At 40.4% G+C, this 23,451-nt stretch overlaps 1 protein-coding gene across 1 annotated transcript; it reads right to left on the reverse strand.

Moving 5' to 3' along the window:
• Positions 1-835: 835 nt before the first annotated feature.
• On the reverse strand, positions 836-6,116 carry LOC129849400 (uncharacterized). Its single transcript, XM_055916273.1, has 3 exons — positions 4,152-6,116; positions 3,596-3,693; positions 836-3,460 (listed from the first exon to the last, which is right to left on the reverse strand). The coding sequence occupies exons 1-3, from the start codon at positions 4,489-4,491 to the stop codon at positions 3,260-3,262; spliced, it is 639 nt and encodes a 212-aa protein (XP_055772248.1). The 5' UTR covers positions 4,492-6,116; the 3' UTR covers positions 836-3,259.
• Positions 6,117-23,451: the final 17,335 nt, after the last annotated feature.

Raw genomic sequence — 23,451 nt, forward strand, 5'->3', positions numbered from 1 at the left:
ATGATGCCATCTATTTTGTGAAGTGCACCAGTCCTTCCTGCAGCAAAGCACCCCCATAACGTGATGCTGCCACCTGTGTGCTTCACGGTTGGGATGGTGTTCTTCGGCTTGCAAGCATCCCCCTTTTTCCTCCGAACATAACGATGGTCATTATGGCCAAACAGTTCTATTTTTGATCCATCAGACCAGAGGACGCCTTCAGGCGTTTGGAAATCGCTCCCAAGGATGAACCAGACTTGTGGAGGTCTACAATTTTTTTTCTGAGATCTTGGCAGATTTTATTTTATTTTCCCATGATGTCAAGTAAAGAGGCACTGAGTTTCAAGGTAGGCCTTGAAGAACATCCACAGGTGCTCTTCCAATTGACTCAAATGATGTCAATTAGCCTATCAGAAGCTATGAAAGCTATGACATAATTTTCTGGAATTCTCCAAGGCTGCTTAAAGGCACAGTCAACTTAGTGTATGTAAACTTCTGACCCACTGGGATTGTGATACAGTGAATGGTAAGTGAAATAATCTGTCTGTAAACAATTGTTGGAAAAATGACTTGTGTCATGCACACAGTAGATGTCCTACTAACCGACTTGCCAAAACTATAGTTTGTTAACAAGAAATTTGTGGAGTGGTTGAAAAATGAGTTTTAATGATTACAACCTAAATGTATGTAAACTTTGACTTCAACTGTATATACTGTATACTGTATCCTTCACTATCTATTCTTTACTATCTATTGCATCTTAGCTGCTCTGTTACTGCTCATCCATATGTTTTATACTTATATATTCTCATCCCATTCCTTTACTAGATTATATGTATTATGTTTAGTTGTGGAATTTGTTAGATATTATCTGTTAGATACTGCTGCACTGTCAGATCTAGAAGCATAAGCATTTTGCTACGCTCACAATAACATCTGCTAACCATGTGTATGTGAACAATAACATCTGCTAACCATGTGTATGTGAACAATAACATCTGCTAACCATGTGTATGTGACCAATAACATCTGCTAACCATGTGTATGTGACCAATACCATCTGCTAACCATGTGTATGTGGCCAATAACATCTGCTAACCATGTGTATGTGACCAATAACATCTGCTAACTATGTGTATGTGACCAATAACATCTGCTAACCATGTGTATGTGACCAATAGCATCTGCTAACCATGTGTATGTGACCAATAACATCTGCTAACCATGTGTATGTGACCAATAACATCTGCTAACCACGTGTATGTAACCAATAACATCTGCTAACCATGTGTATGTGACCAAAAACATCTGCTAACCATGTGTATGTGACCAATAACATTTTATTTGATTTCAACAAAACAAATCCATGTGATGATGTTCGATTAATGTGGAAAACTGATTGGATTTGTAAAAAGCCATGAACATCAGGTATTTTTATTAATTTTCACACAACTGGCAACCTAAATCCAGTGACAGGTGACATTTTGTGTTGATTTCATGTTGAATTCACTTTAGTTGACGAATCAAAGAAATGTAAATAGAAACTAGATGTTGAACTGACGTCTGTGCCCAGTGGGCTGGTTTGAATAAGAGGCAGGTATTGGATCAATATCCACCTTAGTAGCTACATTTCCATGCAATTTGCGACAGATTTTCATGTGAATATTCTCAAATCTGCATAAAACAATATATGCATTTTCCCCACCGGAAATGTTTGCATCAAACAGATTTATTGCGGATGAAAGTCTGCGTGATGAAGTAGTGCACGGAACAAAATGTTTTGCTTTTGAATTCCCATGTACTGAATGAAAAATGCAAGTTAAATGGGTTTCCATTGCATTTTCAACTCTACTGATGGTTTTGAAAAACCGTTGAGTTATATAGCAAACGTGCTCTTGTCCAGTGCACTGTAGCCAACAAAAATAAAAAAATAAAAATACTAAACTGTAGCCAACAGCTCACAGATACAGTGTTGGTAGGCTACCTACATAATGAGATTATTATGGATAAGAGAGATATTATTTTATTTGTCAAATGGCAACCAAGCATCGATCATCATGTCACCAGAATAAGACCAACAAAATGTATTGGAAAGGAGCATCAAGCTCATCACATGCAGTTTCACCACCCCGTGAAGTTCATAACTTATTTCATCTGTAGCCTAATAAATTGCATGGGTTCCCAAGTCGTAGAGGGAGGACCACACAACATACCATCATGTGACTCCAAGTTAACTAAGATATGATCGTTATTAAATCAATATTTGCGCATAAAGGATTAATGCCACCATTTCTCGTTTATACATTTTTACTGACACAAAAAGACCCAACCATGTCAAACAAAATAACAAATCGTCTGTCGGCATTTATAAAAGTGTACAGGGATATCCTGTTTCCATCAGCCCAGTCATTACTTTTGAAATGGTTGGATCAATATCCACCTTCATTTTTTATTTTATTTTTATTTTACCGTTATTTTACCAGGTAAGTTGACTGAGAACACGTTCTCATTTGCAGCAACGACCTGGGGAATAGTTACAGGGGAGAGGAGGGGGATGAATGAGCCAATTGTAAACTGGGGATTATTAGGTGACCGTGATGGTTGAGGGCCAGATTGGGAATTTAGCCAGGACACCAGGGTTAACACCCCTACTCTTACGATAAGTGCCATGGGATCTTTAATGACCTCAGAGAGTCAGGACACCCGTTTAACGTCCCATCCGAAAGACGGCACCCTACACAGAGCAGTGTCCCCAATCACTGCCCTGGGGCATTGGGATCTTTGTTTAGACCAGAGGAAAGAGTGCCTCCTACTGGCCCTCCAACACCACTTCCAGCAGCACCTGGTCTCCCATCCAGGGACTGACCAGGACCAACCCTGCTTAGCTTCAGAAGCAAGCCAGCAGTGGTATGCAGGGTGGTATGCCGCTGAAGCAATACAGACCACATTGAAGTGTATGGAGTTTTGTCTGCCTCTTCTAGAGTCTTGTAAAGATAGGGGATTGACTGGGACAGGCAATGTAACATCCATAATGTATTTAGGGAAAGTTTCTGGAAAATATGCACCTTACATCAGATCATCTTGAAACTTTCTCTCTAAAAATAACTTTCATCAAGGTTTTATATGGTCTATTGGTTTCTCTCTTTTCATTGGCAGAATCATTTTTCATTGTTATGATATTCATAATATCCATATCCACCAGTCTATCTTCCTGTCAACTAACAGAACTCTGCTGGTTGTCCTGGTAACAGATACCAGTGGGCAGATCTATTGTATTTGTTCAAACTAAACTACAACACTTACGTTGATGTGTCATATCTGATCCTTTCTTCTCTTCTCCTACTCTCACAGTTCCACTCAGCCCTGTTGTTTTCCTGCAGTCCACCAGCAGCACAGACAACCTCTTCATACCCAGCAGTAAGGTGCTACCGGGAGAGGCACGAAACGGGGACTCCAGGAGGGAGGAAGGGCTAGCGTTGTCCTGGTAACCATAAAGAGGGGACACAGACACATATCATTATGGATGCTGATGTCACTGTTGACATGAAGTGCTTTACAGAAACCCAGCCCAGACCCAGATAGAGCAAGCTGTATGCTAGACCAGACCAAGCTGTACCATCTGGTGTTCTGATCTGGAGAGACTCTTCTCTGCCTCGTCAGCATCAGGATGTTGTTGATGCTCCCCAGAGGATCCACGATAGTCATGTCTCTCTCCTGTGTGAACGACAACATCAGACAGACAGTCAACGTATGAACTTCTATTGCAATCATAGGGTCTTACAAGAGGCATGAATATGTCTAAAAAGGGCCTAAAATGGCCACTTCATCATGATTTTATAAAATTATGTTTGTGTTGCAAATGTGAAAGGGTAGTTTCACGAAATGGGTGCCTTTTGTGTCCCTTTGATATTTAATGTACAAAATATGCAACAATATTGAATTTGAAAAGCCTGCTATATTAGATGAGGTGCACTTTAATGTCGACCACATGGAGAATTCGATTAATCTAATTTAAAAGTCCCAAAAATATATGTACCAACAGCAGATGGCCCCTGAAACAATTCCTACAGTACAGAACAACATATTCAAGTGTAGAACTTCAGTAGAATGCCCCTTTAAAACCACACATTAGTTCAACAACAGTTTGTGCCCCTGTTTAAGACAGTACTCACTGGTAGTAATCTGATATTCTGTCTCCTCCTCTTTCACTCCCAAAACGTCTTCCTTCTTCACCTTTATTGAGATAGAAACTTTTAGAGAGGAAGAGGATGCTATCTCTTCTTTCACTGTAACAGCCTCCTCTTCTTTCACTATAACAGCCTCCTCTACTTTCACTATAACAGCCTCCTCTTCTTTCACTGTAACAGCCTCCTCTTCTTTCACTGTAACAGCCTCCTCTACTTTCACTGTAACAGCCTCATCTTCCACGACATTGTTCAGTCCCAGAGCTTCTTTCTCCATACAGCAGACCCCCTCTTCTTTAGCAGGGGAGGAGTAGTTTAGTGAGCTCATTGTCGGGGATGTTAGCTAGTTAGTTAGCATTAGCGACTAGCCTAGTGCTAGGCTCAGTATCAATCTTAAACAAGTTTGCAAATTGAACAAGCAAATTAGGCTAAAGGTCATCAGCTAATAAATCAACAGAAATGTGTTTAAAACACTGAGATTAGCTAATGTACACAAACACGGTGTAACGCGTCAATCAATCGGTTTCATGTTGGCTAGCAAGCTACCGAGGCGGTTGAAAGAGTAGCCGCGTTGTTGTTTCTGAAGAAGCGTCCGGTCCAGTCCATTATACGTCACGCAAGAAGCATCACCCGAAAGACGCACATCGTCATCTGCTGGCTGGAGTGGGTAACGCAGTTTGGAAACAATAGTTACTACACTTTTGTATTGGAAAGAACGTCATAATAATTTAACAATAAGCTGATATATTTTCTCGTACGTCTTACAAATAATACGTTCCTGTACACAGACGTAGAAGCTTAATATGAATATGTGGATGATTAATAAATACTTCTACGAATTGGTAGTGTGTTAAAACACATTTGTGTTAATACTCTGTTCATTTTTCGCATTCCTTTTTATCTAGATGTGACCATACTTTTCCCTTAAAGCCACGCTCTATAAGATACAAATCACCCTGTAAACAATAGAGCAAATGCATCACATGCAAATAGCACTTGATTATCTGTAGTGCTATACACTGGGTAGACAAACCATTAAAAAACACCTGCTCCTTCCATGACTTAGACTGACCAGGTGAATCCAGGCTAAAGCTATGATCCCTTACTGATGTCACTAGTTAAATCCACTTCAATCAGTGTAGATGAAGGGGGGGAGTCAGGTTAAATAAGGAATTTTAAGCCTTGAGACATGAGACATGGATTGTGCATGTGTGCCATTCAGAGGGTGAATGGGGAAGACAACATATTTAAGTGTCTTTGAACGGGGTATGGTAGTAGGTTCCAGGCTCATCGGTTTGTGTCAAGAACTGCAAAGTTGCTGGGTTTTTCCAGCTCAACAGTTTCCCATGTGTACCAAGAATGGTCCACCACCCAAAGTGGTGGTCAGTGCCGTTTAAGATGAGGCAGGACGATTTGTTTATTCATGGCCTTATTTCTATTACAGCATATTAGATGACTGTCATTCATATTCCATCCATCCTGTTCAATGTAACAGCGATAGGTTTAGGCTACTAGATGATACTAACATTTCCCCTATACCTATCATGAGGTTGCTACAACCTAGCCTATGAATGAAAGTTTAGAATGTAGGTGCACACTAGTCGATAGAAACATTTGAGGTGACAGACAGTGACACATTCAATACTGCCTTGCACACTCTCGCCTGCATCTAGCTGAAATAGGATTCTATTGGACAAATTCAGGTTTGTTTATCCCGGTTTTGTTCCATTTAAGAAACGTTTGTCAACAGAATCGGCTGAATGAATTCACCCCTGATGACGCGTAAACACAGTTCACTTTCACAACTGCCACGTTGTATTTCCTCTCACATCAATTCGCTCACCTTTTCCCTTCGCTTGTGGACGTCAATGCACAACACATCAGCTGTAGGTGACCAGGAGAAAAAACCTTTCCAAACCAAACCATTTCATAACTGCTAAACACAGCCTACATCATTGTCGCCATATTAGCTAAGGTAACGTCATAGTCAACACAGCTAATATAAATAACGTGTTAGTAAACCTGCTACAATCATGACAGAGCTCCTCTGTGGAGATGCTACATGTTTCATCATTAAGCGTTACCACTTGCTCTGTAATAGGAGTAGTATTTTTCCTCGACTCACCTGTGTCCCCGCACATTGACTCTGTACCAGTGCCTCCTGTATATAGCCTCCACATTGACTCTGTACCGGTAATACCTGTATACAGCTTCGCTACTGTTATTTTGCTGCTGCTCTTTAATATTAATTATTTGTATTTTATACATAACACTTATTTTTCTTAAAACTGCATTGTTGGTTAAGGGCTTGTAAGTAAGCATTCCACTGTAAGGTCGACACTTAAAATTTGATTTGATTTGTATTTTGATTTCATTCATACATTTATTACATGAATTTATTAATATAGAAAATATAAATATTGAAAATATAAATGTTTCGATTTTTTTTATATATATTGTTGAACATAATATACTTTAAGGGTATATTAGTTCCAGGATCTCTGCTAGTGTTAAAGTTATGGGCCATTTAATACGGAGAAATTAGCATAGTAGGACATGTAACTGAAGGTTACCTAACATAACCCCTGTTCTATGATATTATAAGCCTCGTTAGGGGCGGAGTCTAGGGAGATCCAATCAAACAGCGTCTGTCAAGCAACAGCTAATAGCAGATGACTCCACTTCCTATATAAGGGCCATAGTCTCTCCCGTCTTCACATCTAAGTACGTTTGTCTTCCATGTGTGAAAGGTAACCTAGTCAACTAGGATCATCCCTCAGAGGTCCCCACTCTACTCACCGTATGTGTAGTGATGTCCAGTCAGTAGAACCTCATGAAGGTACATCACCACAACATGCTGCATTACAGATCTCTTGAACAGAGATGCCTTTGAACAATGCCTATGTTGTAGCCATACCTCTGGTGGATTGAGCCATCAAGCCCTCCGGAGGTGTCAGATCCTTGCTACTATAGAACCTCATGATGGTATTTTTTTTTTTTTATTCATTTCAACTTTATTTAACCAGGTAGGCCAGTTGAGAACAAGTTCTCATTTACAACTGTGACCTGGCCAAGATAAAGCAAAGCAGTGCGACAAAAACAACAACACAGAGTTACACACAAACAAATGTGCAGTCAGTAACACAATAGAAGAATCTATGTACAGTGTGTGCAAATGTAGAAGAGTAGGGAGGTCATCTCAAGGACTCAAGGACTGGAATCATCTCAAGGACTTCATCAAACTGACACTAGTGGAAGTCGTCTGGAGAATTCCAGAAAAATCTGTTTGGTCCTACGCGATGTATATATTTCACTTATCACTAACTTCATCCGTGCCGAGGATGATGCCTGGATAAAAAAGGATTTTCCTCATTGGCTGACTGTTCTGGAGCAGCCACCGTCTGTTCTTTTCAACACATTCTTGTAAAGCTCCTGTGCATCACTGACATCACGGCCCTTAGCCACCAACCTGTCAGCCGTTCTCTTCAACGTTCATGATGTGGACTTAGTGGTCAAGTTCCTCAGTGCTCCTTTCCTCTCCTTGCTTCTTTTGTAAGCTGTTCTCCACTGTTTACGCTTCTGATGCTGGTCTCTCACTTAATAAATCAATTATCTTTCCCTTTTCCCCCTGAATCAACATTCCTTTTCCATCTCTCCCTCTCAAAGTACTGTTCCCTTTTTACTGGGTCAGCATTGTGACGTGCTAGACACTGTCTTTGTCGTTCTGCTGCTGATGTGGGTGCCATCATTCCCTAGATGTTTCAATGGAATAATGTTAAATCAAAGATTCTTAGAATATATACATGTATACACTATAATCACTGAGTAATTTAGGATCCAGAGCAACTTAAAGGAACAACTGAAGAGTCTTGCCCAACTCTCCTACCACCAGGCTACCTGCCATAAAATATATTTTCTGTTCACATGGAACACGTTACAGCATGTTTTATAAGTGAATATAAACAATATATAATGTATAATATATTCAATTGTTGATTTGTTTAGATGCAATATTCATAAATAAAGTAAATAACTCAACCCTGTCACAGGTTTACAACCCGTTACATGTAGACTGAGGGACAGAGCTAAATTGTGTGATTTTAATCAATAATCATGCATTTATTTGATAAAAATACTTTCTCAACAAAATAACACAAATGTATGTTTGCATTCAATTATGTGCACATTTTAATATTAATTTCCCAAGTAAAAATTAATTGAAACACCTGGGGGACATGACACAATTCTTGGTGTTGTAACGGCTGTCGTAGTCGTTCTCCTCCTCAGACGAGGAGGAGCATGGATCGGACCAAGATGCGGATTGGTAAGTATTCATTATTAAATGGAAAAACAACAAACACTACAAAATACAAAAACCAACAAACGTGACTAACCCGAAACAGTCCTGTGTGGCCCAAACACTGACACAGGAACAAACACCCACAAAACACAGGTGAAACCCAGGCTGCCTAAGTATGATTCTCAATCAGGGACAACGATTGACAGCTGTCTCTGATTGAGAATCATACCAGGCCGAACACAAAATCCCAACATAGAAAATCAAACCTAGACCAACCCACCCAACTCACGCCCTGACCAACTAAAACAAATACAAAACAAAGGAAAACAGGTCAGGAACGTGACAGGTGTCAGTTAAAAAAATATGATTTTGTAATAAGAAAGTTTAAATTAACGCTATATTTATTTCAATTCATTATACTGGACATTTCATTTTATAAACAAAATTAGTCAGTGGGACTGAAATATTACCAGAGCTCAAGAATGACCCAAATACTGTTAGAATATAAATTGTTTTCTCTGTCTGTTATTTTTTCACATCTAAATGTGGCCATACAACTCCCTTAAAGTGGAGGTAGCTAAATGTAACCACATGTAACATATGGATCTGCATTAGTATAGCATCTCACGTCCCAATGCAAAGTTACACCTCTCTTTTCTATTTTTAGAGTACATAAAACCGATCAGAATTCCAAAGAATGCCGAAGTCATGTCAGAATGTTTTTTTACAGGCTGTGAAGTAATATGGAGGACCCGGCTAGCCAGCCTATTCCCTACAATGTAAACTCTGACAGAAATATCTTCAAATAGATCACTTCAAATTAAACCAAATCGTGTGTACTCATGACTAGTGGTTTCAATAACATTTTCAGCCAACTTACAAGCAAATACTTTATGAATTGACAGTTACAGATAAGCTTGCAAGGTTGCTAGGCAACTAGCTTGCTAATGTTAGCCCTACCAGACCTACCTACTTCAGCACTGCATGAGTCAGCCAGTGGCTATCAACACCTAGCTAGCTCTAATTTACAGCTTTAACAGCAAATTGAGCCACATTAAAGTAAACCAAGGTTTTGTAAATACACAATGCCATCTAACCAGTTATCAAATCATGTTACATGCAGTTATGTTAGCCAGCCAGCTAACATTAGCTATTTAAACCTGCTAGCCTAGCCAGATAACTAACCTAGCTAGCCAACCACCACAGTAAGTAGTAAGTAGCAAGCCAGAGCCCAACATTGTTAACAACTCGAGAACAAGTAGCACAGGCAGGAGCCCACAGAACACAACTAAAACTAAACCAGCACATCAAAAGCGAAGAAAGCAGAGACTTACAGATTGACGGACCATCTGATGGTAAAAGAGTGGCTGAGTTACTGAAAGGAGAGAAGTGCTTCTGAGAAAGAGGTCGTTTCACCTGGCCAAGGGAGAGTCAGTGAGGCGGGTAATTAGGGTGACCACATGTCCCGGACAGTCCCCGCACAACCAAACAATCATGTCCTGCATTTTATCAACAAATTCAAACGCCACTAATTTACAAAAAAAGGTTGATTTGTCCCGTAAAACAGTCTGACATTCCCGACCTGTCTCTTGCAGTCACGTTACTCTTATGAAAATAGATACCGTATATCATAAGGATGTGATAGCCTTAGCCTACTGGTGATGTTAATGCAGTCACGTTACTCTTATGAAAACTGATACTGTATATCATAAGGATGTGATAGCCTTAGCCTACTGGTGATGTTAATCCTTAAGAGTCTATTGAAGCACCTGTGCGTCAATCTAAGTAACATAGTAAAAAAAAATCCCCATCCAAATCCATCAGTTTAAGATAAAGATCTGTTTTGTTGCATGGGCTGCGTCTCAATCCATCACATCTGCAAATGTCGGCCTTCCGCCTGTGAGGTGGAAGGTGGTCGCTACAGCGGTTTTTGTCAGACCATAAGACATCCCAAATATCTGGTCTTCTCACGAAAAAATGTCTGTAGCATCCAAACCGTTTGAGCTACAAAATAAAATTGAAAAGGGGAGACTCACCAACATAATGGTGTTCTCTATGTTGCTCATCGGAACTCGTTTAAAGGTAACCTATACACACAAATGGAAGTATGGAGGTAGTTTTGTGCCCCCCCAAAAATAAGGGTTAAATATATGTAAAACAATATATAAAATATTAACTGAGCTTTCTTATATCGCCTAGATATAGGACAGACACTTCAAAACCTTATTCCTTAAAAAAAACATTTTTTTCCCCGGTTATCAACATGTTTATCAAATACTTGTTCTCCCCACTGTATATATATATAGTACCAGTCAAAAGTTTGGACACAACTACTCATTGCAGGGTTTTTCTTTATTTTAACTATTTTCTACTTTGCCAAGAGTGTGCAACGCTGTCATCAAGGCAAAGGGTGGCTACTTTGAAGAATCTCAAACATAAACTATATTTATATTTGTTTAACACTTTTTTGCTTACTACATGATTCCATATATGTTATTTCATAGTTTTGATGTCTTCATTATTATTCTACAACGCAGAAAATAGTAAAAATAATGAAAATCTCTGGAATGAGTAGGTGTGTCCAAACTTTTGACTGGTACTGTATATTTTAAAACATATATTTTTTATACCTAAAGGGGTCCTAGAATTAAAAATCAAACAGCTAAATAATCCACGGTATGGCCATCTTAAAACAATTCCAACCAATAAAATACAACTACATTTGGAGAGGACAGCATTCGAAAAGTATTCAGACGCCTTGACTATTTCCAATTTTTGTTACGTTACAGCCTCAAATTTATTACGTTACAGCCTTTTTCTAAAATTGATAAAAATATGTTTTTCCGTCATCACAATACCCCATAATGACAAAGCAAAAACAGGTTTTTAGAAATTTGAACTGAAAAAACTAAATTAAAAACTAAAAAACGAACTAAGTATTCAGACCCTTTACTCAGTACTTTGTTGAAGCACCTTTGTCAGTGATTACAGCCTCGAGCCTTCTTGAATATGACGACACAAGCTTGGCACACCTGTATTTGGGGAGTTTCTCCCATTCTTTTCTGCAGATTCTCTCAAGCTTTGTCAGGTTTCAGGTTGGATGGGGAGTGTTGCTGCACAGCTATTTTCAGGTCTCTCCAGAGATGTTAGATCGGGTTCAAGTCTGGGCTCTGGCTGGGCCACTCAAGGACATTCAGAGACTTGTCCTGAAGCCACTCCTGCGTTATCTTGGCTGTGTGCTTAGGGTCGTTGTCCTGTTGGAAGGTGAACCTTCGCCCCAGTCTGAGGTCCTGAGATCTCTGGAGCAGGTTTTCATCAAGGATCTCTCTGTTGCTCTGTTCATCTTTGGCTCAATTGTGACTAGCCTCTCAGTCCCTGCCGCTGAAAAACATCCTCACAGCATGATTCTGCAACCACCATGCCTCACCGTAGGGAGGGTGCCAGGTTTCCTCCAGACGTCACGCTTGGCATTCAGGCCATTGTTCAATCTTGATTTCATCAGACCAGAGAATCTTGTTTCTCATGGTCTGAGAATCTTTTGGGTGCCCTTTGGCAAACTCTAAGTGGGCTGTCATGTGCCTTTTACTGAGGAGTGGCTTCCGTCTGGCCATTCTACCATAAGGGCCTAATTGACAGAGTGCTGCAGAGGTGGTTGTCCTTCTGGAAGGTTATCCCATCTCCACAGATATGACCAGCCTTTCAAAGCACTTCATGGCTACAGATGTGAGTGCTATGGGTCGGTAGTCATTTAGGTAGGTTACCTTGGTGTTCTTTGGGCACAGGGACTATGGTGGTCTGCTTGAAACATGTTGGTATTACAGACTCAGGCAGGGAGAGGTTGAACATGTCAGTGAAGACACTTGCCAGTTGGTCAGCGCATGCTCAGAGTACACGTCCTAGTAATCCGTCTGGCCCTGCGTTGTGATCTGAGGACCCATGCCAAACCTTTTCAGTCTCCTGAGGGGGAATAGGTTTTGTCGTGCCCTCTTTATATAGCCCAAAAAAAATTCACTCTGGAAGCTCCGGTAAACAGTGGTTGTAGTGCACTGCTGCCACCACCAAGCCTGGAGTCCATTTTGACTTTGTTGATAGCGAGCTGTGTTAGCTAGCTGTGCGGCTAAAGACGTAGCAGCTAGCTAACTGGCTACCGATCAACCTAGTGTGTATTGAACATTCATATTGGACTGTAGCAGCACAGCTAACTGGCTACCGATCAACCTATTGTGTGTATTGAACATTCATATTGGACTGTAGCAGCTAGCTATCTGGCTACTGATCAACCTAGTGTGTATTGAACATTCATATTGGACTGTAGCAGCTAGCTATCTGGCTACTGATCAACCTAGTGTGTATTGAACATTCATATTGGACTGTAGCAGCTAGCTAACTGGCTACCGATCAACCTATTGTGTGTTTTGAACATTCATATTGGACAACCTTACCTATATAGTAGCACCACCAACCATCAGCCCATTAATAATCCTATTCATTTCAAGCCACACTAAGATGTCACCATACTATTATTTTAAAGCCCCACTATGTAAGACATAAATCATCAGAGTGGGCCTCCAACTTAAATGTAAACAATGGAGCAAATGCATCACATGTGAATATCACTTGATTATCAGAGGGATGTATTATGATTATTATGATTATGATTATTATGACATCATATAGAACTACTCAGACATTCCAAATCAGGCTTCATCCATATCATGAATGGATGAACCTGGTCAGTCCCTGGATGGGAGACCAGATGCTGCTGGAAGTGGTGTTGGAGGGCCAGTAGGAGGCACTCTTTCCTCTGGTCTAAACAAAGATCCCAATGCCCCAGGGCAGTGATTGGGGACACTGCTCTGTGTAGGGTGCCGTCTTTCGGATGGGACGTTAAACGGGTGTCCTGACTCTCTGAGGTCATTAAAGATCCCATGGCACTTATCGTAAGAGTAGGGGTGTTAACCCTGGTGTCCTGGCTAAATTCCCAATCTGGCCCTCAACCATCACGGTCACCTAATAATCCCCAGTTTACAATTGGCTCATTCATCCCCCTCCTCTCCCCTGTAACTATTCCCCAGGTCGTTGCTGCAAATGAGAACGTGTTCTCAGTCAACTTACCTGGTAACATAACGGTAAAAAAAAAAAAATAACATCTGAGGTAGAGGAGACTCTAGAAGAGGCAGACAAAACTCCATACACTTCAATGTGGTCTGTATTGCTTCATTAACATCTGATCTACAGAATGTGTTAAACATGCAAATGTACAGTTGTAGTCGGAAGTTTACATACACCTTAGCCAAATACATTTAAACTACGTTTTTCACATTTCCTGACATTTAATCCCAGTAAATATTCCCTGTCTTAGGTTAGTTAGGATCACCACTTTATTTTAAGAATTTGAAATGTCAGAATAATGGTAGAGATTTATTTCAGCTTTTATTTCTTTCATCACATTCCCAGTGGGTCAGAAGTTTACATACACTCAATTTGTATTTGGTAGCATTGCCTTTAAATTGTCAAATGTTTCGGGTAGCAATTGTTTAACCTTTGTCAAACGTTTCGGGTAGCCCCTTCCACAAGCTTCCCACAATAAGTTGGGTGAATTTTGGCCCATTCCTGCTGACAGAGCTGGTGTAACTGAGTCAAGTTTGTAGGCCTCCTTGCTCACACATGCTTTTTCAGTTCTGCCCACACATTTTCTATAGGATTGAGGTCAGGGCTTTGTGATGGCCACTCCAATACCTTGACTTTGTTGTCCTTAAGCCATTTTGACACAACTTTGGAAGTATGCTTGGGGTCATTGTCCATTTGGAAGACCCATTTGCGACCAAGCTTTAACTTCCTGACTGATGTCTTGAGATGTTGCTTCAATATATCCACATAATTTTCCTCCCTCATGATGCCATCTATTATGTGAAGTGCACCAGTCCCTCCTGCAGCAAAGCATGATGCTACCACCCCCATGCTTCAGGGTTGGGATAGTGTTCTTCGGCTTGCAGGCATCCCCCTTTTTCCTCCAAACATAACGATGGTCATTGTGGCCAAACAGTTCTATTTTTGTTTCATCAGACCAGAGGACATTTCTCCAAAAAGTACGATTTTTGTCCCCATGTGCAGTTGCAAACCGGAGTCTGGCTTTTTTATGGCGGTTTTGGAGCAGTGGTTTCTTCCTTGCTCAGCGGCCTTTCAGGTTATGTCGATATAGGACTTGTTTTACTGTGGATATAGATACTTTTGTACCTGTTTCCTCCCGCATCTTCACACGGTCCTTTGCTGTTCTGGGATTGATTTGCACTTTTCGCACCAAAGTACGTTCATCTCTAGGAGACAGAACGCATCTCCTTCCTGAGCCGTATGACGGCAGCGTGGTCCCATGGTGCTTGCGTACTATTGTTTGTACAGATGAATGTGGTACCTTCGCGCGTTTGGAAGTTGAACCAGAGTTGTGGAGGTCTAAAAAAAAAATCTGATGTCTTGGCTGATTTCTTTAGATTTTCCCATGATGTCAAACAAAGAGGCACTGAGTTTGAAGGTAGGCCTTTGAAATACATCCACGGGTACAACTCCAATTGACTCAAATTATGTCAATTAGCCTATCAGAAGCTTCTAAAGCCATAACATAATCATTTTCTGGAATTTTCCAAGCTGTTTAAAGGCACAGTCAACTTAGTGTATGTAAACTCCTGACCCACTGGAGTTGTGATACAGTGAATTATAAGTGAAATAAGACATTTGTGGAGTGGTTGAAAAACGAGTTTTAATGACTCCAACACCAGTGTATGTAAACTTCAGACATCAACTGTATGTATATATTTTTAAACAAGCTGTGTAAGCCTTTTTTAAAAGCTGTGAAATTAATTAAATGAAGAAAAACATGTGAGACTTGGGCTCCGTCGACAACATTAATTACATTTTCTACTTTAACTGGTCAAATAAACTCCAACATATAGACTTTAAAGAACATTGTTTCATTTGGAAATGACTCACTTTTTTTGTTAATGTAACTGACATCAGTGTGCTGCTTACAGTTTAGCTTCCTCCTCTGTCCCCATGCTTGGCTCAAACTAGTGATCCTCTGCTTCTCAACACATGTGACCGCTCTACTTGACAATGAACCGATTGAGCTATACAAAAGGTACCAGTTGGATAGCTCCATCTGTGACGTTTCAAGCTAGCTGTGGAGTGAGTTTATGGCACGTTCTCACCTCCGTTACACATGTTCAGGTTGACTTTCCCACGGAATCGACCACATACACTACCAGTCAAAAGTCAGGACACAACTACTCATTCAAGGGTTTTTCTTTATCTTTACTATTTTCTACATTGTAGAATACTAGTGAAGACATCAAAACTATGAAATAACACTTATGGAATCATATAGTAACCAAAAAAGTGTAAAACAATATGCCACACCTGTCAGGTAAATGGATTATCTTTGCAAAGGAGACATTTTAACTAACAGGGATATAAACAAATTTGTGCACCAAATTTGAGAGAAATAAGCTTTTGTGCGTATGGAAAAAATCTGCGATATTTCAGCTCATGAAACATGGGACCAACACTTTACATATTTATATATTTTTGGAACATCTACCCCAAATATTTCATTATTTTTTACTTTACCCAAAATATCATGACATTAACCTCTCTAGGGTACGTGAGACGTTAGCGTCCCACCTCTTCAACAGCCAGTGAAAGTGCAGGGCGCCAAATTCAAAACAACAGATATCCCATAATTAAAATTCCTCAAACATACATGTATTTTAGACCATTTTAAAGATACACTTGTTATAAATCCAGCCACAGTGTCCGATTTCAAAGAGGCTTTACGACGAAAGCAAACCAAACGATTGTTAGGTGAGTGCCTATTCACAGAATAACATAGCCATTTTTCCAGCCAAAGAGAGGATTCACAAAAAGCAGAAATATAGATCAGACGATTCACTACCCTTTGATGATCTTCATCAGATGACACTCATAGGACTTCATGTTACACAATACATGCATGTTTTGTTCGGTAAAGTTCATATTTATATCCAAAAATCTTAGTTTACATTGGCGCCTTACGTTCAGAAGTCACAAAACATCCTTTGATTTTGCAGAGAGCCACGTCAATTTACAGGAATAGTCATAATAAACATTGCTAAAAGATACAACTGTTATGCATGGGATTTTAGATGCACTTCTCCTTAATGCAACCGCTGTGTCAGATTTCAAAAAAGCTTTACGAAAAAAGCAAACCATGCAATAATCTGAGTCGGCGCTCAGAACCCAATCAAGACACAAATATAGCTTCCATATTATGCAGTCAACAGAAGTCAGAAGTAACAATATAAACATTCACTTACCTTTTGGTGATCTTCATCAGAATGCACTCCCAGGAATCCCAGTTCCACAATAAATGTTTGTTTTGTTCGATAATGTCCATTTATGTCCAAATTCCTCCTTGTTGTTCTAGCGTTCAGTACACTTTCCAAACTCACGACGCGCGGGCTGGTCCAGCGGAAAGTCCGGATGAAAAGTTAAAAAAGTTATATTATAGTCCGTAAAAACATGGGAAACGAGTATTGAATCAATCTTTAGGATGTTTTTAACATAATTCTTCAATAACGTTCCAACCGGAGTATTCCTGTGTCTTCAGAATTGCGATGGAACACAGCTCGCTCTCACGTGAACGCGCATGGTCAGAGCATGGTCACTTCATGGCAGACCTGACTCATTCCTCTCTCTGTCGGCTCCACTAAACAGTAGAGGCATCAGACAAGGTTCTAACGACTGTTGACATCTAGTGGAAGCCTTAGGAAGTACAACATTACCAATATCCCACTGTATCTTCAATAGGAGCTGAGTTGAAAATCGACCAACCTCAGATTTACCACTTCCTGGTTGGATTTCTTCTCCGGTTTTTGCCTGCCTGATGAGTTCTGTTATACTCACAGACCTCATTCAAACAGTTTTAGAAACTTCAGAGTGTTTTCTATCCAAATCGACTAATAATATGCTTATTCTAGCTTTTATGGCTTTGTAGCAGGCCGTTTACTCTGGGCATGCTTTTCATCCGGATGTGAAAATACTGCCCCCTACCTCAAAGAAGTTAATGATAGTCAAAATGTGTGAGCGTCTAAATAAAGAAATGCCATTGTGTCGACCCTATCAACGATGGGGAGAAGTTACTGAGGTGCTCTGTCTCCAATGTAAAAAAACGAACTTTTAGTCATCCACACAAAATTACTTTTTTAAACTTATTTTATGTTTAAGGAAGTGTGTAGGTCGCATTCTGTATCATACAGCTATGAAGGTTCTATATTTACAACCACCTGCTTGATAGGAATCCAGCGACGTCTGTGTCTCGAGTGTCATAGAACTGACTAGTGTTTTGTGTTCTGACTTATAAAACAGAAATAAAAATAAGTAATGTAAACATATCAGTAATTACCAGGATGCTCTACAACATTTGTTTTAAAATCACGCAAAAAAAATTACATTATGAAATGTTTGAAAGCTGGCCTCAGGTTATTGAGGGATCTGATTTGGTTTAAACCTCATAGCAAGGCAGTTTTATCATGTGGAGATTTCATTCTGGTCTGTCTTAAAATAAACACCGTCTTTGGCAGGAGGAAAACCAAACTTGGACGAACCAAAGACGTCCAAACCAGCAAGTCGACTCCTCCGCTCCCAGATTGGAACGAGTTTTACCAAGTTAGGAAGCCTGAAAATACATGAGGGAATAGATACAGGGCAGAAGCCTTTCCATTGCTCCCAGTGTGGGATGAGTTTTAAGCGGTTAGACACCCTCAAAGCTCATGAGCGTATACACACAGGGGAGAAGCCTTACAAATGCTCAGAATGTGGGAAGAAGTATAACTCATTTCACTCACTTAAAAGTCATGGGAGGATTCACACAGGGGAGAAGCCTTACCTCTGCTCCCAGTGTGGCAAGTGTTTTAACTGGTTAGGGGCCCTGAAACAACATGAGAGAATACACACAGGGGAGAAGCCTTACCACTGCTCCCAATGTGGAAAGAGTTTTGGTAACTTTGCAAACATGAAAGCTCATGAGCAAATACACACAGGGGAGAAGCCTTACCACTGCTCCCAGTGTGGCAAGAGTTTTACCCTGTCAGGGGCCCTGAAACGACACGAGAGAATACACACAGGAGAGAAGCCTTACCACTGCCCCGAATGTGGAAAGAGCTTTAGTCACTTTAGAAACATGAAAGCTCACGAGAGAATACACACAGGGGAGAAGCCTTACCACTGCTCCCAGTGTGGCACGTGTTTTAACCGGTTATGGGGCCTGAAAAGACATGGGAGAATACACACAGGGGAGAAGCCTTACCACTGCTCCCAATGTGGCAGGTGTTTTAGCCTGTTAGGGGCCCTGAAACGACATGAGAGAATACACCCAGGAGAGAAGCCATGAGACTGCACACAGGAGAGAATCCTTACAAATGCTCAGACTGTGGGAAGACATATTATTCATCAGTCACGAATAATTACTTCTGGTGTGAATATTGATATTTTACATCAAATTGACTTAAAATTCATCGGAGAACATACACAGTGCTCCAATTGTCTTATATTGTTGACTGAGAATGTGTTTAACTGTCTTTACCATATGAAATTAAATGGTACAACGTATACTCAAACATATATTTTTATGTTATTATTAGAAAACATGAAGTGAATATAGAGTAAATCAGATTCCATGTGTTTAAATGTTCCTTTTTTAAACTCTGTGTTTGTGTTTATCTGGGTGTCTTTCCTCCAGCACTACAGATAATCAAGTGATATTTGGATGTGATGCATTTGTTCCGTTGTTTACATTTGCAATGTTGGGCCACTGATGATTTAATGAAATGAAAATGTTCACAGACTCTGTAATGCAAAATGTTAATTGTATGTGTCCACATATCTGAGTATGTGACTTGTGGCGGATGAATCAGAATTAGTTGGGTAACATAGATAATTAAGATGTCTTATCTGCATAATATGCTGATGTGATATACTTGTTATTAGAATGTATCCCTTCGGACTCTGGTGTTGGCAGTTGCACTTCTTCCCTCAGCTGGGGCTCAGTCACCTGGGTCCCAGAGAGGGGAGAGGTCAGGCTTGTCTTTCACATGTCCCTGGTGCTATGCAGAATATCAGGAAGGGAAGAGGACAGGAGGGAACATTGTCTTCATATGTGAATGTATCTGTTAAACTATGTGAAGGGATGGTGTGATTAATGGGGAACCAATTACTGGTTTCCACAATGTCTGTGCGCAAGTCACTCCCTCCTTTGGCATTGGGGGGAGGTGTATGGCAGCGTCTGGAACCATTGTATGTCCTCTCTGATGTTGCACTTATCCTGGGATAGTGTATGACCTAGAGGCTCACTCCCCTCAGTGAGCTTGTCCAGGAGTGGGGTCAAGAAGGGGTTTTACTTGAGATGGGAGTATTTAGAGTTGACAATTGAGTTATGCCATTGGATGAGTTGGTGTTTTTGTGCTATGAAGTACCAGGAACGAGATTAGAACCTCGTCTTAGGGACCAAACTGAATGATAAATTATAGTGAATGCTATCTGGCTACGGGATACTCCTTTCTCATAATAAAGTCTCACTTTGTAAACTGTTCCTAATATCTGTGGTTTATGTCGACTAGGGGGTGGATCTTTGCTATAAAAGATCTCAGTAGCCATTGTGTTGCCACTCTCAACGGTTCATTAGAAATAGTGAATTGTTGAAAGTCATTGCAAAGATCTTATTATTAAAGATGTAGTTTAAGTATAACTCTGATTGGTGTGTGAAGTTTTTAAGTATAACTCTGATTGGTGTGTGAAGTTTGTCTCTCCTCATTTGGTAATACAGAAATTAACCACCACAGACTAACCTTGTGAAACTGACCTATTATAATCTCCTGTTCCTGGGAGTATCATCCTGCGTTGCAAACCAGTTTGCACCTGTGCCCTTTGTATGAATAATATCCCACCCAGGAACAGGAAACTATAAAGATATGTGCTCATCACCCAATGCTTCAGGAATTCAGACTGTCTACACTGCGCTGTGTACCTCTGTTATTCTCTCTGAGCTCAGAAATAAAGAATCTTGGTTTGACTTGGACTCCAGCAGATCCTTATTTTATAATATCCACCACAACTCTCCCACGGATTGCTGTTTATCATTGTCTCAATGAAGAGTTCTTTGTTTTCTTTTCCTGGGGTCATTTACAAGTCTCCCACTGGTTGAATAAATGTTGTTTCCACGTCATTTCAACAAAACAAATACATGTGATGACGTTTGATTAATGTGGAAAACTGATTGGATTTGTAAAAAGCCATGAACATCAGGTATGTTTTATTTTTCACGAACTGGCAACCTAAATCCAATGACAGGTGACATTTTGTATTGATTTCATGTTGAATTCACTTTAGTTGAGGACTCAAAGAAATGTAACGTTTGCTGTTAAAAAAGAAGAATAACGTTTGCTGTTAAATTCCAATGGACCGAATGGAAAATACAAGTTCAATTGGTTTCCATCACATTTTCAACTCTCCTGATGGTTTTAAACACTTGTGTGAAATAGAAAACGTGCTCTTGTCCCGTGCACTGTAGCCTGCAGCTCACATATACAGTGATGGTAGGCTACCTACATGATGAGATTATTATGGATGAGAGAGATATCATCATCACGTGACTCCAAGTTAAATAAGATGTGATGGTTAGTATATAAATATTTGTGGATAAATGAGTTTCCACCGCCATTTCTTGCTCATACATTTTTACTGACACAAAAAGACCCCACCATGTTAAACAAACTAACAAATTGTCTATCTGCATTAATAAAAGTGTACAGGCATATCCTGTTTCCGTCATCCCGGTCATTACTTTTGAAATGGTTGGGTCAATGTCCACCTTCATGATATGGATGAAGCCTGATTTGGAATGTCTAAGTAGTTCGGTCCCGTGTGGCTCAGTTGGTAGAGCATGGCGCTTGCAACGCCAGGGTTGTGGGTTCAATTCCCACGGGGGGACCAGGGTTCAATCCCCATGGGGGGACCAGGATGAATATGTATGAACTTTCTAATTTGTAAGTCGCTCTGGATAAGAGCGTCTGCTAAATGACTTAAATGTAAATGTAGTTCTATCTGATGTCATAATACATCCCTCTGATAATCAAGTGATATTTAGAATGTCTGAGTAGTTCTATATGATGTCATAATACACTCCTCTGATAGTCAAGTGATATTTAGAATGTCTGAGTAGCTCAATCTGATGTCATAATACACCCCTCTAATAATCAAGTGATATTTGGAATGTCTATATGATGTCATAATACACTCTGATAGTGATCCATTTGCTCCATTGTTTCCATGTCAGTTGGTTTCCCACTCTGATGATTTATATCTGACAGAGGGGCTTTAAAGGAATAGTATGGTCACATTTACAGGTTGTGGCTCAGTATTCTTAGTATGATGTGAAAAAAGAACAATCAACTATTTATTGATCATGTATTTTCCTATTCAGCTTCTACATCTGCATAGAGGCAAACAGTATCTTAAAGTTGATTAAATATATATATATAAATTGTACACTTCTATTTTCACAATTTGAATTATTATTCATCAAAAACTATGCCAACAATACACTGCAGCTTTGACGTCAAGAAGAGATTGGGCTGATGGGTGGTGGTGCTACTCTACAGCTAAGGCTGTTCAATATGAATGTTCAATACACACAATAGGTTGATCACTAGCCAGATAGCTAGCTGCTACAGTCCAATATGAATGTTCAATACACACAATGGGTTAATCGGTAGCCAGATAGCTAGCTGCTACAGTCCAATATGAATGTTCAATACACACAATAGGTTGATCAGTAGCCAGTTAGCTAGCTGCTACAGTCCAATATGAATGTTCAATACACACAATATGTTAACTGTTGACCGATGTGAATGTTCATAATAAGGAAAAAATAAAGGTGGGCTCTCCTGTCAACATGGGGCTCCTGCTGCAGGTAGCCTAGCGGTTACTAGTGTTGGGCCAGTAACCGAAAGATCTCTGGTTTGAATCCCAAAGACAACTAGGTGAAAAATCTGCCAATTTGCCCTTGAGGACAGCAGCAGCAGGAGCCTTATGTTTCTCCCATTCTTCTCTGCAGATCCTTTCAAACTCTGTCAGGTTGGATGGGGAGTGTCACTACAAAGCTATTTTCAGGTCTCTCCAGAGATGTTAAATCGGGTTCAAATCCGGGCTCTGGCTGGGCCCCTCAAGGACATTCAGAGATATCTCCCAAAGCCACTCCTGCATTGTCTTGGCTTTGTGCGTAGGGTCGTTGTCTTATTGGAAGGTTAACCTTTGCCCCAGTCTGAGGTCCTGAGTGCTCAGGAGCAAGTTTTCAAAAATTATCTCTCTGTATTTTGCTCCGTTCATCTTTCCCTCGATCCTGACGAGTCTCCAAGTCCATGCCGCTGAAAAACATCCCCACAGCATGATGCTGCCAACCCCATGCTTCACCGTAGGAATGGTGCCAGGTTTCCTCCAGACGTGACCCTTGGCTTTCATCAGACCAGAGAATTTTGTTACTCATGGTCTGATAGTCCTTTAGGTGCCTTTTGGCAAACTCCAAGCTGGCTTTCATGTGCCTTTTACTGAGGTGTGGCTTCCGTCTGGCAACTCTACCATAACGTCCTGCTTGGTGGAGTGATGCAGAGATGGTTGTCCTTCTGGAAGGTTCTCCCATCTCCACAGAGGAGCTCTGTCAGAGTGACCATTGGGTTCTTGGTCACCTCCCTGACCAAGGCCCTTCTCCCCCGATTGTTCAGTTTGGCCGGGCAGCCAGCAGTAGGAAAGGTCTTGGTGGTTTCAAACTTCTTCCTTTTAAGATGATGGGGACCTTCAATGCTGCAGAAATGTTTTGGTACACTTCCCCAGATCTATGCCGTGACACAATCCTGTCTCGAAAGGAGTATATCAAATCAAATACAGGCTACTTAAAGTTCTTTAGAG

The sequence above is a fragment of the Salvelinus fontinalis genome, unplaced genomic scaffold, assembly GCF_029448725.1.
Source record: "Salvelinus fontinalis isolate EN_2023a unplaced genomic scaffold, ASM2944872v1 scaffold_1445, whole genome shotgun sequence".
Taxonomy (NCBI): Eukaryota; Metazoa; Chordata; class Actinopteri; order Salmoniformes; family Salmonidae; genus Salvelinus; species Salvelinus fontinalis.

Bases quoted from the DNA above. Each gene is read 5' to 3' on its own strand.
- LOC129849400 (XM_055916273.1), bottom strand. From the start codon at position 4,491: ATGAGCTCACTAAACTACTCCTCCCCTGCTAAAGAAGAGGGGGTCTGC. The intron at 3,694-4,151 runs GTGAGTACTGTC...TCGTTCACACAG, and splicing joins AGAATATCAGATTACTACCA to GAGAGAGACATGACTATCGT. The intron at 3,461-3,595 runs GTACAGCTTGGT...TATGGTTACCAG, and splicing joins CCAGATCAGAACACCAGATG to GACAACGCTAGCCCTTCCTC.